Here is a 17,402-nt window from a genome sequence, read left to right as displayed (position 1 = left end):
GTTGTTTACACTCCCTGTCGTCTCCATTATCATGCTGACCCACTGTGCTTTCAACTACATACTCTTGCAGAGTTTTACTCATAAGTCTCCGTTGTTTGCTTGGAGCTGGTGTGCTGGTCTGCTCGTGCCCTCCTGGCATGCCTCCCAAAGCTTTTCGAACGCAGCATCACATTGCAGTTTTTCAATGCACCTATACGTACTGCGGACAAGTATAATACCGGTTTGCAGATCAGTATCTTCAGACTGCAGTAACGAGGGTCGAGGAGCCCCAGGATTTTGTGAGTCATGTTAGCAATAAACTTGAAGCTCGACTCTGTCACTGCTTTCAATAAGCCTGTGGCCTCAAGTCTCACATCTGTTCCATATGTGCAAGTAGATTCAATTTCACCGAGCATCTCTGTGATGTTGTCACTTGATTTCAAAATGACTGACACTGTGGCGAGGTGGCCAGTCGATCTCTGATCAAGAAGTATTTTTAGTTTTTCCCTAGTGCAGCCACAGTGGGTTTCCTAAAGAAATTGTACAGGGAGCTATACACATCGAGTCCTCTATCACCTCCTCAGACGACATAGCGTGCATCACAACCAAATGCAGACCTTGAACCAGGTGCTACAAAGGCCCGCTTTCTCCCACTGAAAATGCGGATCGGGTAAGTGTCAAGACAAACCTGCGCTCGCTCCTCATCACTGAGGTCGTCAACTGCTAGTGGCTGGTGTAATGGAGGTGCAGGTGCTTGTTGTGATGTTACCCTCGTGCTGCTGGTGCTAGGCCATGGATCTTCTCGATCTTGTTGGTCAGCAGGCGGCATGGGGTATGGGCGTGTATTACATTTGCTGCTAGGCTCCTCAACCTCGGTGGTTGGGCTAGCAGGCTGCTCGGTGAGCTCGGCATCTGACTCGACATGTAGGTCCTCAGTTTATTTGCTCTTGGCAGTGCCCAGCCATTTTCAGATTTCCATGCTGATCAAAGTTTAGTCAAGTAGCTATAATTATTCAGTGCGCCACTACCTAAACTTATTGACCCCGCCCTGGGATCCAATGAGCTTCCTAAACAAGGGAATGAAGGCGATACCTTTTGACATTGCATGGCTAGGTGCCCAATCAGAAATGCATTTTGAGATTTGAAATACTAAATATTACATCCCCCCTCCCTCCCCCTCCTCAGATCATGACAGCACACCAGCATATAGCCTCTGTCACAGTCTGCGCTACTGGTAGGCCCAGCGGCGCTACATTGGCAAAACCGGGCATGGTCATTCATATACGATTTGTTATATTTATGGGGAAACAAAACTGAGGAGGCACAAATTCTATCTGGGGGGGGGGGTCCATGCCCGGCTTTGCCACCATGTAGAGCCGGCCCTGGGGCAGACTACGTAAACATAAATGGTACCGCAAATCTCTCTTTATACTATGGGCACCGATAGCTAATGAGCAGCAATAGTTCCGGTGCTTGGGTTTTTGCCACAGTTTTTTAGAGTTTTTTTTACGATTTCGCGGGTCTATAGCATCTTTCAAATTTCGAAAGGGGAAGTGACATTCAGCCCATAGACTTGCCTGTAACTTGCAAAGCAAGAGGGTGGAGCTCCTCGTCCCGGTTCCGCTCCTCGTTCTAGCATCTCTTCATCTCTTCTCTTAACACATATGGACCCAGAACTTAATCGAGCAGCTGACCAATTACACAAGACATTAGTTCTGGGTTAACCGAGATTACCCTAATACAAATATTGTATAATCATCAACACAACTGGACAGATTTTGTGTTATTAGACCTTTTTGGGGGAATATTCTTACACCTTTCCCACAACGTAATGAAATGTTTTGGGAACATTCACAGAACCAGTTTTAGTTTGCTGGGCATAGACTGTGTAATTAAAATGAAGAATGTCATGTTAACCTGTGAGCCCGAGAGTGCGCCTATTCCAAATAATCTATTTCAGGAGAAACCGCTCTCACTGAGAGTTCAGCACCATGGTAGTGGATAGCGCCACTCTGCAGCAGGCCGCTCCCAGCCCCCAACAGCTCTGATAATAAGGAGATTGTGCACACCTGTTGAAGACTGTGAGCTGCTAGAACAGATAAATGTTTGGCACGGTCAGGGGCAAACCTGTATGGCGAACGAATGCCATTTGTGACTCATTTCAGAAAACTAGGCATATGTCGCGCGTCAGCCATTTGAACGTAAACTTTATTTATTTATCAAAATGCGTTTTTTGGCAGAAATACCTTCTGGAACATGTGACAAACTTGTATGCCATCTGTAAATATGAATACAATAGTTAAATTATGAGCCTAGTTGGTTTAGCCACAGAAAAAGACAGGAACCTTCCCGCTAGCCATGATTGGCTGAGATATTGGGTGGGCTGGACATGCCGAGAGATGAGTTCGGATTGGTCTGCCATATAGCACGCTTCTGTATATAACATGAGCTGGTCAGTGTGTGTAGGTAATCCTTTCTAATGTGGCTTTTTTAAAATATATATCACGTAATAGAACTGCAGAGGTGTTGCTCTCCACTTTCTGGAGGACCGAGTTTTGAAATTAGTGGAATGCACAGTGGAATTAGAGTAGGATAGCTAAGGAGATGGAGAAAATTCTGGCATTTGATTGCAAATATGCAGACGGAGTCGAAAAGAGAACACACAGTATGGCTGTTGTATAAAACCCCTGTCTCCGGATTACATCTTCAAACTAAGGCAACCATGGCATTCGTGACAGAGAGAGAGAAGCGTCCATCCATGTATGCGGGTAAGATAGTCTAGCTAGCTACATTTTCAGATATTACACTTTCTATTTTTTTTTATTACACTAATTTTGTCAGAAAGTCATTTTCATTTCAAGTTAAAGCATACTGTTAGCTAGCTAGCTAACGTTAGCTGGCTGGCTAGCTAGCTAACGTTACGTGTATGATCTGTGTAGTAATATTATTCATATCTCAGAGCCATTTGCATTGCTAGTTATAGCCTAATGTTAGCTAGCTAACATTGAACCTGGTTGGTTAGCTACCTGCAGATTCATGCAGGGTAGTAACGTTATGAGATGGGATTATGGTTCATTGTTTAGCTAGCTAGCTAGCTACATGTCTAAACAAAAGACTCCACTATGCAAGTAACCATTTTAATAGAACGTTCATGATGTCACTGCGACAACTGTCGACAGACGTAGCTGGTAAATTTGCTCTGGCTATCTACTCCGATTTCAGAGCACTCGTCTGAGTGTTCCAGAGCGCAGAATAACTGACGAAATTACGAACGCTCAACACCTGTTGAATATGGCCGGTGTCAGTAAACGTTGGCAAAAAAGCGTATTTAAATTGTTGCCAGCAGCACAGTTGCAGCTCTGAATAACATAAAAACAGCCTAACCAGCTCTGCTAGCACACTCTGGCACTCCAGTTTGAATTTACGAACACACTGTAGTATAAACCAGCCTTTAGGCTTGAAATCTTTGGTTGTTTAGTACATGGCCTCACATGTGAATCCTTAAAGAGCTGGGTGGGGCTAAAACTTAAGAGGGTGTGAACGATGCTGAATGGGTGTAGACAAAGAAGAGCTCTCCAGTAGGTGTATCAAAACATTCAAGGCATTTTTCCTCAAAAGTGAGGTTACAAGTTTATCAACTTTCAAAGCAGAATTAATGTCCCATTGTTCCTCAACTGTAGTGTATGATATACCATTTTCTATCTGAGTCTCTACTTTTATCCAATGTAAAAAACACAATTTCAAATGTTGCTACATAAGACCGAATCAAGCCGGTCGGTCACATTTGATTTTGATTACATCCCCAAGTTTTAGACTTAGAAAACAATGGGGAATAAAACCTGGATTTGATTGAACTGCAAGAACTGTTTCAATACTCCTGAATTATACACCACATAGACTAAAGTGAAACCAGCCGCCATATAAGGTAGTCTGTCTCTGTTTTGTGTCAGCAGTGCCACTCCATGTTTCAGGTCCTTTAGTCACTGTTCAGTTTTATCTCAGCATAGTCTTGTAAAATGTGTTGTTTTGTTCATATTACTGTAAATGTGGAACTTCTTCAAAGTAAAATGTTCACAATGCAATGATTTGTGAAGTCAAAGGCATGTTTCAGCTGAGTGAGTTTTGTTTATTGCAGTCCACAGGACTTTCGCTGAACCAACCACTTCATAAATGATGTTAGAACTGTGCGTGTGAAAGAATCTCACTTTCTTGCCGGTCTACCTGTTTTGAAACATTTGTGATGGATGAAAAATGTATTCCCTTGCTATGACAGGGTATGGGAGGCCTTGCACTTCCCCCTCCATCCTTGTTCCTTAGAGATTGTGGGAGTTGAATCAAGAGAATTGACAAATTAGGGGAGCTGAAATGCCCCGTGAAAACCTATTAGAGTGTATTGTACAGTGTACATATTAGGACATCCAGGCTAAAATAGTCAATTGTCAGACTTAGCACTGTACAATACCACTGGATGTGAGACACAGTCTTCAACCAAACTGGACCTGATCCGGTGCAGAACCAAACGCTACCAAAGCAATGCTGTACCTATATGACTAGGCTGCTCAACCAGTGAGCATTGCACTGACAGTTGGATTATTGTGACTTTGTTTTACCTGACTGTACCATACCAGACCCAAAACAGCCACCTTACCTGTAGCACTGACATTTAAAATAAAGAAAATATGTATTTTAACTGTGTATTTTCATTTGATCGTTCTTGTGTTTTCTTCATATATTTACTATGTAAATTGTATCAAATAATTCAGTCTTCAATGCCATTGATACTATCTCTCTCCTTTGCTACCATTCTCTCTCTCCCCCTCTCTCTCTCCCTCCCTCTCTCCCTACCACCCTCCCTCCCTCCCTTGGTGTGTAACTAGATGGGCTGCATTTCGATCAAAGTGCATTACACATTTATACAATGAGTTTTCCACTAGTGTGTTTGATTTAGAAATCCCAAAGCCAACGGTGGCTACACTCATAAACTTTTCAGCCTGCTTCGCCGTCATGACTGACATAGCGAGGTCATCTACAAACCACAGCACTGACCATTTCTGTATGAAGTGTCAACTCCCTCCTCCAAGGACATGCTTCTGTACAAATCAAACAGACCTGTGAAAGTGTTTTGTATAAAAACGTAGAATGCACCACGATTGAATTCCACAGACGAACTCAGACCAAACAGTATCCCTGGTAAGTATTTTTGACTAGTTAAATGGTCTCTCTTCCTATGTGCCACACGCTCGTTATCCTGCAGGCTTTCTGTCATTCATGGTTCATTTGGAATCGATCATGGACCTCAATTTGAAAACACAAACTCAATGCATTCATGCTCGGGTACAATGTCTTACGAACTGTAGGAAAGGAGACATGAGACGTGAAGGAAGACATTGTGAGGAAGAGAGAGTATGCATTCTGGACACCTCAGACTGAGTTCACCTACAGTAAATGTGCTCACTTCAGCCTAATAAAGTCACTCAAACTTCATAATGTGGTAAAAAAAAAAAACAGTGTTCAGTAAGGGAGAGTAATTAAACAATGAAGCGCATGCATGACCCCCCCAATGTGAATGTGCATATTTCTTACCCGTTTGCGCAAATTGCAGGTGAGAATTAGGTTGCGGGAGAATGTGTTAGCGAAAGCAGTGTAGAACTCCAACACCTTCAGCAGAGCATCTCTCCGAATGACGTGCAAGTCGCAGTAGGTGAGAGCCCGCACATTGGCACAAGCATGTGCCAGATTGTCTTCCTTCCAGAAGACATCCCCGAACACATCTCCCTTACCTGAGGAAAACGAAAAGTAGCATTACTTCGAAAAAATTCACCCCAAAACAATTTGTTACTAGTTAGGTTTCCATCTAATTGGCGACAGATTTTCAAACGAATATTCTAAAATTGGCATAAAGAGAATATGCAAATTCTCCCACCAGTGGTGTGTTCCCACCAAACAGACTTTTTGCGGATAAAAACCAGTGCGTGATGATGTAGTGCACACAAATATTAAAATCTAAAGTTCAATGCGTCTCCATCGCATTTTCAACTCTACCGATAGTTTTGTCACAAAAACTGTTGCGTTAAATAGCAAATGTGCCTAATCTGGTCTTGGCACATGCCCTTTAGCCAACAGCTCGCAGATACAGTGTGGGTAGGCTGTCTGGGTAGGCTAGTTTACATGATGAGATTATTATGGATAAGAGTGAGAATATTTTTATTTGTCAAACGACAGTCAAGCAACGATCATCATGTCACCAGAATAAGACCCCCGACATTTATTGGAAAGTAGCATCAAGCACATCACCGTGCACTTTCACCACCCTGTGAAGTTCATCATAATTTATTTCATGTGTAGCCTAATAAACTGCATGGTTTCCAGAGTCGTAGTCTGGTCGTAGTGGGAGGACCACACACCATATCATCGCGTGACTCCAAGTTAACTTCGACATGATGGTTATTATATAAATATTTGTGCATAAAGGCATTTCCACCACCAATTTTTGCATAATTAATTTTACCGACACAAAAAGATCCCACCCTGTCGAACGAACAAATGATCTGTTTGCATGTATGAAATGAGTTGGTTAGTGTCATCAACAGAGTAACTTAAGGAAAAGTGTTGCTTTGCCACCCTCTCCACCTTTTCAACCTTAAAAGCCTGGTGCAGTCAAAAGCGTGCTTTTCCTGTGTTTAAATATATGTCCATTTACATTTTACATTTAAGTCATTTAGCAGACACTCTTATCCAGAGCGACTTACAAATTGGTGCATTCAACTTAGGATAGCTAGTGGGACAACCACCACTGGGGGAGGGGGTGGGGGTGTAGAAGGATTACTGTTAGACTATTACAGGTATTCCTTAAAGAGGTAGGATTTCAAGTGTCTCCGGAAGGTGGTCAGTGACTCCGCCGTCCTGGCGTCGTGGTGGAGCTTGTTCCACCATTGGGGTGCCAGAGCAGCGAATAGGTTTGACTGGGCTGAGCGGGAACTGTGCTTCCGTAGAGGTAGGGGGTCTAGCAGGCCAGAGGGGGATGAACGTAGTGCCCTCGTTTGGGTGTAGGGTCTGATCAGAGCCTGAAGGTTCACACTATGAGGTTGGAATAATACTGTGAAATTGTGAAAATTATGATAATGCCCTTTTAGTGTAAGAGCTATTTGAAAAGACAGCCTGACATTTCAGCCTGTTTTGGTGGGATGGAGTTTTGGCCTGCCTAGACCAATAAGAAAGAGAGTTCCAAACCTCTCTGCCAATAACATTTCGTTTTCAGTTTTCCCCTCCCTGCTCAGACCACTCCCAGAGCAAAATTCTTCCTTGAGAAATGGCTCTTTGTTAAGAAGCTATTTTTGTTTCTACTTAATTGTTACCCAGAAATTATTTGATATTGAGATAAAAACAGCTGCATTGGGCCTTTAAGCACAGTGACAGAGCACAGGGATTGATGTGTGTGTAGTTTATCCACAATTCAAAATCTAGAACTTGGTAGAGGGAACACTTCAGGGAGTTTTAACAGTAACTCATGCAAGGTACACTTATTTTTAAGATTCCCTGCTGTTCATTGGTTTCCTTACCCTGTAAGCAGTCTATTGACAAGGTATGACAGAAGGTATGACAGCATTTTCTAGTTTCATGTCCAAATTATCCTAAAGTATGTAAAATTGATTGTGTAGCTCAATTAAGTTCCTTATTGATGATTTGGACAATTTCTGCCACAAATTGTAAAACGTTAGCATTTGGAACAGTGGCCAGATTGGTGTACCTTGCATGAGCTACCGTTAAACTCCCTGAAGTGTTCCCCCTACCAAGTTCCCCCCACTAGATTTCGAACTGTGGAAAAACTACACACACAACAAAAGTTTCTTGCTTTTAATGATCCTGTTTTGTATTTCTGTTTTTTTTCTTTGTATTTCCTATTTGTTGATTGCCTTTCGTATTCGTAACTGATGTGTGTATTTTGTATTCTGCAGAGATCATTTGAAAAATAGACCTTGGTCTCAATCATTTTTTTATGTTTTAATACAACATAGATATCTCTCATACCTTGTCCATAGACTGCTTACAGGGTAAGGAAATGTGGGTGAACTATCCACTTAAACACTGCCTAACTTTGCCTTGAGAGCATAGTACAACTGTCCTTCCCTATAATAACACAAATCTAAACAAAAATATATCTATTGCTTCAAAATGTCAAGTTCATAGATTGTCATTCCATGAACAGCATTCTCAGGGTATTTTAAGACAAACACAAACACATGTGCTCCTCTCAGTTTAATCCTTAATTGATTCAGAATTTATCAGCGGTGCCACAGATTTCAGGGGTGCCACACATCCCAGGGGTGCTTACCTAGAATGGCGATGACCTCGTCGTCCTGAATAACTTCCAATGACCCGGATACTACAAAGCAAAGGGTGTCCACACTTTCGCCAGCGTGGAATATGAGGTCCCCTGGGGCGCAGTGTGTGGTTTGGAACTCAACCGCTAGAGAGCGCAAGCAGCCATCACTGGCCAGTCGAAATGCTGGGTGCTCATTGAACACCTGTCTATTAAGGTGGACACAGATGTCTGCTCGCATATCTTTGGGACAGATTGACAGGACCTAAAAGGGAGGGTACAAGAGCATAATTTGGTCATACTAACACTGGGATAGTGTTAAAAACAAGTTACAGAGCATCTTCAACAAGAGCAAGCTTAAAATTATAAATAAGCTTTAGGTCAGTGGTGTCATATTTATTTTGCCCCAGGAGCCACATTCATGGCTTGCCACCAAACTGTAAAAACAAATACTCATGTATCTATCATTTTGGGGATTTTCGATGCTCCCTGAATGTTCAGCTTTTTTAGGGCTTGTTAGTGGACGAGACACAGTGAATAGATATACTGTATGATTCCCTGATATTACACACTGAAGCATGTACATTTTACTATGCTGGTGAGAATCACATTGGCGTGTTCCATATTACCACACCAGCCTTGAAAAGAAAAGAGTTCTCAATTCAAACAAGGTTATAGCACAGTGACTGGTGTAACTGTAACAGACCTTAAATGTAATTTTCGGATTGAGCCGAGATTCACTGCGAACGCGGGAACATTGCCTTTAAAAGCTGCATTGTTGACAGCTTTATAGACTGAATCCCTGCCTATGTATTTTAAAATATATTCAATGGAATCCCAGTGTCCTCATGTTGTAAAACCTATATTTACGGTTATTGATGTTTATTAAAGTGGCAGGAAAGTGGCAGGGGTTGGCAACAGGTGAGAAAAATATTGTTGTCCCCCCCCCCCCCAAAAAAATAATAGACATGATTCTAGCTCTGAGTCTACACTATTATCCAATGAAAAAAAAAATACATTTCAAATTTTGCAACATATGACTGAATCCAGGTAGTGGGTCACAAATCTTAGGTAATTGAGGATTTTCTTAAATGGAGGACACAGATGCTCAAATCTAAGATCATTTTAATAGCCTTCTTTGTTTTTATTGATCTGCACAATATATGAAATAATATTGTTTAGTTTCTAGCATTCAAAATAATAGATAGATATCTCTAAATCCCCAAAACATGTCACTACAACTTTACTCATCACTACTGGACAATTTGCCTGCCCTAAGTACTATAAACAATGTATAAAGATTAAGTTTTAATGTGGCAATATGTAGCTTTTTGGGCGACCTGACCAAATTCACATAGAAATGTGAGTTATACAGTGGGGAAAAAAAGTATTTAGTCAGCCACCAATTGTGCAAGTTCTCCCACTTAAAAATATGAGAGAGGCCTGTAATTTTCATCATAGGTACACGTCAACTATGACAGACAAAATGAAGAAAAAAAATCCAGAAAATCACATTGTAGGATTTTTAATGAATTTATTTGCAAATTATGGTGGAAAATAAGTATTTGGTCAATAACAAAAGTTTTTCAATACTTTGTTATATACCCTTTGTTGGCAATGACACAGGTCAAACATTTTCTGTAAGTCTTCACAAGGTTTTCACACACTGTTGCTGGTATTTTGGCCCATTCCTCCATGCAGATCTCCTCTAGAGCAGTGATGTTTTGGGGCTGTCGCTGGGCAACACGGACTTTCAACTCCCTCCAAAGATTTTCTATGGGGTTGAGATCTGGAGACTGGCTAGGCCACTCCAGGACCTTGAAATGCTTCTTACAAAGCCACTCCTTCGTTGCCCGGGCGGTGTGTTTGGGATCATTGTCATGCTGAAAGACCCAGCCACGTTTCATGTTCAATGCCCTTGCTGATGGAAGGAGGTTTTCACTAAAAATCTCACGATACATGGCCCCATTCATTCTTTCCTTTACACGGATCAGTCGTCCTGGTCCCTTTGCAGAAAAACAGCCCCAAAGCATGATGTTTCCACCCCCATGCTTCACAGTAGGTATGGTGTTCTTTGGATGCAACTCAGCATTCTTTGTCCTCCAAACACGACGAGTTGAGTTTTTACCAAAAAGTTATATTTTGGTTTCATCTGACCATATGACATTCTCCCAATCCTCTTCTGGATCATCCAAATGCACTCTAGCAAACTTCAGACGGGCCTGGACATGTACTGGCTTAAGCAGGGGGACACGTCTGGCACTGCGTAGTGCGTTACTGATGGTAGGCTTTGTTACTTTGGTCCCAGCTCTCTGCAGGTCATTCACTAGGTCCCCCCGTGTGGTTCTGGGATTTTTGCTCACCGTTTTTGTGATCATTTTGACCCCACGGGGTGAGATCTTGCGTGGAGCCCCAGATCGAGGGAGATTATCAGTGGTCTTGTATGTCTTCCATTTCCTAATAATTGCTCCCACAGTTGATTTCTTCAAACCAAGCTGCTTACCTATTGCAGATTCAATCTTCCCAGCCTGGTGCAGGTCTAGAATTTTGTTTCTGGTGTCCTTTGACAGCTCATTGGTCTTGGCCATAGTGGAGTTTGGAGTGTGACTGTTTGAGGTTGTGGGCAGGTGTCTTTTATACTAATAACAAGTTCAAACAGGTGCCATTAATACAGGTAACGAGTGGAGGACAGAGGAGCCTCTTAAAGAAGAAGTTACAAGTCTGTGAGAGCCAGGAATCTTGCTTGTTTGTAGGTGACCAAATACTTATTTTCCACCATAATTTGCAAATAAATTCATTAAAAATCCTACAATGTAATTTTCCGGATTTTTTTTTCTCAATTTGTCTGTCATAGTTGACGTGTACCTATGATGAAAATGACAGGCCTCTCTCATCTTTTTAAGTGGGAGAACTTGCACAATTGGTGGCTGACTAAATACTTTTTTTCCCCACTGTAGATCTATCATTTTACTTGAAAGCAAGTCAAAGAAGCAGTAGATCTGTTCTATGTGCGCTATTTTATGCTTCCCGTTCTTAAGTTTTTAGCTTATTTTGTCACATAAACTGAAATGAGGCGAACTATTCGAGTTTTAGCAACCAGGAAATGGCGGAGCGATTTCTGCATAGTGCAACTTTAATATATTATATATTATGTTTTATTGTTATGCAGTGTAAAGGACTTGCATTATGTTTTTTAATTAATAAACTGTTCAATATAAACAAAAACATGTACAGTGAGGGGAAAAAAGTATTTGATCCCCTGCTGATTTTGTAAGTTTGCCCACTGACAAAGAAATGATCAGTCTATAATTTTAATGGTAGGTTTATTTGAACAGTTAGAGACAGAATAACAACAAAAAAATCCAGAAAAACACATGTAAAAAATGTTATAAATTGATTTGCATTTTAATGAGGGAAATAAGTATTTGACCCCCTCTCAATCAGAAAGATTTCTGGCTCCCAGGTGTCTTTTATACAGGTAACGAGCTGAGATTAGGAGCAAACTCTTAAAGGGAGTGCTCCTAATCTCAGTTTGTTACATGTATAAAAGACACCTGTCCACAGAAGCAATCAATCAATCAGATTCCAAACACTCCACCATGGCCAAGACCAAAGAGCTCTCCAAGGATGTCAGGGACAAGATTGAAGCATTGATAAACTCTCAACTTCTCTCCTTCTTAACCAGGAACTGTATCTTAAATACATATCAGTCTGGATTTAGACTGGAACATAGTACCATTCTGCTGCATCACTTGTTCTCAATGATATTGAATGCTTTTTTTTTTACAAAAAACTGCAAAAAAAGTGTTCAAAAGCATTCTATACTGTGGATCACTCATTATGATTGCATTACCTGTTCTCTGTCAGACTTGATAGTAATGCGCTTGATTAAAAAAGAAGGTACTTCAGTGATAGATCTCAATGTATAATTGCTGACTGTGTCAACTCACAATTATTCGAGGTCACTAAAGGTATTCCTCAAGGGTTCATTTTCGGGCCAGTATTATTCACACTATATACAGTATAAACGATATGGGCCATTCTGTCTGTTCTTGCTCGGACAAAGCCTATTTGTCCAAGGCTTACTTGTCCAAGGCTTACTTACTATATAAAATATATTGGGTCCTTAGTGAAAAACTGTAATCAAATCAAACTTTATTTGTTACATGCGCCGAATACAACAGGTGTAGACCTTACTGTGAAATGCTTACTTACAAGCCCTTAACCAACAATGCACACTTGTATGCTGATGATACTGTGCTGTACTCATCCACCTCTTCTGTGAACCAGGCTATACCTGATCTACAGACTGCTTTTAATGTCATAAAAAAGCACTTGTTGAGCTTAAACTGGTACTGAATGCGGACAAAACAAAGTATATTCTATTCTCTAGAGCCCACAACATTGACTTCACAGACTTACATATCTGCAAGTTGAATGGAGCCCAAATTGAGCGAGTCCCCTCATATACAGTGCATTCGGAAAGTATTCAGCCCCCTTGAAATGTCCACACTTTGATACGTTACAGCCTTATTCTAAAATGGATTAAATAAAACAAATTTCTCATCAATCTACACACAATACCCCATAATGTCAAAGCAAAAACTGGTTTTTAGAATTGTTTGCAAATGTATATAAAATTAGAAAAACAGAAATACCTTATTTACATAAGTATTCAGACCTTTTGGTATGAGACTCGAAATTGAGCTCAGGTGCATCCTGTTTCCATTCCTCATCCTTGAGATGTTTCTACAACTTGATTGGAGTCCACCTGCAGTAAATTCAATTGATTGGACATGATTTGGAAAGGCACACACCTGTCTATATAAGGTCCCACAGTTGACAGTGCATCTCAGACCAAAAACCCAGCCATGAGGTCGAAGGAATTGTCTTAAGAGCTCTGAGACAGGATTGTGTCGAGGGTACCATAACATTTCTGCAGCATTGAAGGTCCCCAAGAACACAGTGGCCTCCATCATTCTTAAATTGAAGAAGTTTGGAACCACCAAGACTCTTCCTAGAGCTTGCCGCCCGGCCAAACTGAGCAATCGGGGGAGAAGGGCCTTGGTCAGGGAGCTGACCAAGAACCCGATGGTAACTCTGACAGATCTCCAGAGTTCCTCTGTGGAGATGGGAGAACCTTCCAGAAGTACAACCATCTCTACAACACTCCACCAATCAGGCCTTTATGGTAGAGTGGCCAGATGGAAGGCACTCCTCAGTAAAAGACACATGACAGCTTGCTTGGAGTTCGCCAAAAGGCACCTAAAGACTGGGGCGAAGGTTCACCTTCCAACAGGACAATGACCCTAAGCACACAGCCAAGACAACAGAGGAGTGGCTTCGGGACAAGTCTCTGAATGTCCTTGAGTGGCCCAGCCAGAGCCCGGATTTGAACCAGATCAAACATCTTTGGAAAGACCTGAAAATAGCTGTGCAGCGACGCACCCCATCCAACCTGACAGAGCTTGAGAGAATCTGCAGAGAAGGGGAGAAACTCCCCAAATACAGGTGTGCCAAGTTTGTAGCCTCATACCCAAGAAGACTCGAGGCTGTAATCACTGCCAAAGGTGCTTCAACAAAGTACTGAGTAAATGGTCTGAATACTAAATGTGATATTTAAGTTTTTTATTGTTAATACATTTGCCATCATTTATAAAAACCTGTTTTTGCTTTGTCATTATGGGGTATTGTGAGGGAAAAAAACAATGTAATCAATTTTAGAATAAGGCTGTAACGTAACAAAATGTGTAAAAAGTCAAGGGGTCTGAATACTTTCCGAATGCACTGTAAATACCTTGGCATTAGATCGATGACAAGTTGTCATTTAAAATACATGTAGATGAGCTAACAAATACACTGAAACTCAAACTGGGATTCTACTGCAGAAATAAATTATGCCTTTTGCTTGATAGTAGAAAAAATATTGTTCAGCTAACTTTCTTGTCAGCCCTAGACTATTGCGACATCATCTATATGAACGCCGCTGCAACTTCTTTAAACTATTGGATGCTGTTTATTATAGTGCACTACCCTTTTTACAGGTGACCGATTTTGCACACATCTCTGTGATCTGTATGAGAAAGTGGGCTGGCCGTCTCTGACAACGCATAGAACATGACATTGGTTAGCACATTACAAAGCACTCATGCAAAAATGTCCATATTACCTCACATCGATCCTAACCTACAGAAGTTCAAAATACCTTAACTCGCTCACAGAAATGGCTAACTGTTGAAATTCATCTTGTTGCCACCAGTGGCGGCTCCTGAAAAAATTCTCAGGAGGGGCAATTTTTCTGATGATTTAGGTGACCTACACACATTTAAAAAAAGATATGTCCAGCAACAACATGAAGACAGGGGCAGCATATAAGTCAATACCAGAAGCATTTATTGACTGATCTGGGGAGATGGATTCCAGTTTCTGTGACAGATTATAAATAATCTCTGATGCCTTTGTTATATTAGCTTTTGGTTGAATGTACTGTCGTAGTAAATATATAATGTTATAGCTTGGTCTGACTAAAATCTTGTGCATGACCCATTTTGTGTTGGGCGTTTGTTTTCAATCAATGCTGTTCCTATCCTATAACAATGGACAAAAGAGTCCTATCTTGTCAGCCTTGTCAGCAGGTGGCCAAGGACAACACCCACGCCATAGGTCTCTCAGTTCTTCCAACTCACGAGTTCTTGCTCTGAGGACACACACACACACACACACACACACATCATCACTGATAACACACACACACACACACACACACATCATCACTGTTAAACACACACACACACACACACACAAATCCCCTCTCTTTAGGCTGAACATTTGAAGACAGAGAACCCGACTCAGAGCCAATGCAACAGTGGAGGGGACCTCGCCCAACTCATCAGGACCAATCAGAAGATCAGAACTACTAGATTCAACCTACATCATTTATTGTATAAAATGTCTGCACACAATGTTTTCGGGGCTCTCTTCAGATAGCTCCCTAAGAGTTTGACGAACGGGTCCGTGCACGCGATTCCAGATATCTTTACCTCTGAATAAACTGCCTTTATTATACCATATCCACCCTGTCCAAAGTCTCTACTTGGTCTCAGTTCTCCAGTAAACTTGTGATTATCAACAGTACACAACGGTAACAAACAATTGGGGGAACTCACGGGGCAGATAGTAAGGTCGCAGTGACACAGAAAGCAGTTCAATGTCGGGGGGTACAGAGTCGCTCTCTTACCAGGATCACGGTCCGCTCTGACCAGGGTGAAGCCGGCCGGCTCCACTTCTCTGTCCGGGACTCTGTCATCCAGCCAAGTCTCCCAGCTGTATTGGATTCCGCTGCCAGCAGCGTTTTCATTATTTAGTCCGTTCGTAGCGGGTATGTACACGATCAACAAGATCAGTCCAAAACCCACCACTGTAAAAATCCATGGTTGGCAGAATGTTTGTAAACTAAGTCTACAAATTAAAAACATAAAATAACGCCACACTGCAGGTCGCAACAGAGACGCTGCTAGCTGCTATTTTCTTAGTTACGTTCATGGTTACGTCACGTATGACGAAAGCGCGTAAGTGCAAGCCCACAGACACCCATAGAGAATGTATTGAAAGCTTTGAAATTTGAAAAAAATAGATTTTACATGACAGGCTATGAGAGACTTCTGGGCGATTTTCAACCTGACTGAAATCGCCCCAAAAACGGGCGGGGCCATTTGAAGCACGACTTTAGCCTGATTTGACATTTAGTGGCAGTCAGATCAGATTAGAACACTGATAACTAGTACTGTTGCCGTGATATAATTGATTAGAAAAAAATCCCTTCCTTTTCCCGTTTGGCAGTGCGTCGCCCATATCGCCCTATTGAACAGGCCGTCCCTGGTTGCCACTGATTTACAGGTAACTGACAAAATAAAGCAAACACTTGAATAAATGAGCGATACAAAGTATATTAAAAGCAGGTGCTTCCACACAGGTGTGGTTCCTGAGTTAATTAAGCAATTAACATCACATCATGCTTAGGGTCATTGTGACGAAGCTGACTCAGTAGCTCTCGTCAAGAATGCGCATTATTTAATCCTCCTTACAAATTGTTTAGCGCGTTCATGTTTCCCCATATCTAGTAATTCAGTTATCCTAAATGTACGGTATATACTGTTGTTCTTTTCCTCTTTTGCCAGTATCATGGGTATTTACTGTGCGCAAGGCTAATTATGTGTTGAGGAAATGTTTGGTCAAGTTGCATTGTGACGCATTTCAGTTCCATATTTAAATGCCGTAATTTACCATTTTGCAATTCACCCAGTGGACGCGATGTTCATGTGGAAATGAACACTTGCTACACTGACAGGAAATAAGTTAGTGTATTTCCATATTGTAATGTGTCCTGTGTTTGAAGTTTGCTTGTCCTGGAGTTCCATGTCTTGTCTGTCATGTCCGTGCGTAATGGGAGCACGCACAGGTGCGTGGCTCCATAAGTAATACGTTTTGCCGTCTGTTGGCCTTCAGAACTTTTGTTTATGAAATGTGTATTCATTCATGGAAAGTATTCCCGCTTTGAGGATAAGCCAGGAATGTTTAAGATGTTTATTTAGATGGAATATGTAAATGTGGGTATAATGTTACATGATTTAATAAGCCATATTTAGGTAAAGAGCTCCATGGTTAATGGTATGGTCCATAGGGAGGAGCCATAGGTATAAAGTTACCTGTTCAACCTGTGATCTGGAGGGATGTTCTAGCTCTGGTATGTGAGCTGTGTGGGGAAGCTGTCCATAGCCTGGTATACCCTAACCTGATTTAGTTGGTTTGGCAGGGTAGGCCAGATTGAGGCTTAGGGATTCAATTTATATTCAAAACCTGTATTTTGAGAGTCTGCTCATTTTGTAAATACCTTAGTAGATTATGTAAATATTAATTGCATTTCGTCATTCACCGGGAACCACCTTTCACTGTTAATAAACTGGACACTATTTTGCACCTGATCCTGCTGCCTCCTGCTACTTACTGCCCTTAAGGCTGCTCCAACATCCAGTCCCTACGACAGACATGTATAAAAATGCCAAGTTGCCCATTAATTTGGTTACTATGGCTAGAAGAAGAGATA

The 17,402-nt window shown here is 41.5% G+C and overlaps 1 protein-coding gene across 1 annotated transcript in view; it reads right to left on the bottom strand.

Moving 5' to 3' along the window:
- Positions 1 to 17,402, bottom strand: part of LOC311108052 (voltage-gated delayed rectifier potassium channel KCNH5-like) — a gene marked incomplete at both ends in the record, with an annotated part of 159,808 nt that overhangs the window by 35,542 nt on the left and 106,864 nt on the right. Inside the window, 2 exons of the mRNA XM_084150701.1 lie at positions 5,563 to 5,759; positions 8,312 to 8,564. Of these exons, the coding sequence (XP_084006827.1) occupies positions 5,563 to 5,759; positions 8,312 to 8,564 (450 nt within the window). The remainder of the gene's footprint in view (positions 1 to 5,562; positions 5,760 to 8,311; positions 8,565 to 17,402) is intronic.

The sequence above is a fragment of the Coregonus lavaretus genome (genome assembly GCF_964263955.1).
Source record: "Coregonus lavaretus genome assembly, chromosome: 33".
In the NCBI taxonomy this organism is placed as follows: Eukaryota; Metazoa; Chordata; class Actinopteri; order Salmoniformes; family Salmonidae; genus Coregonus; species Coregonus lavaretus.
This window is presented reverse-complemented; position numbering and strand designations above follow the sequence as displayed.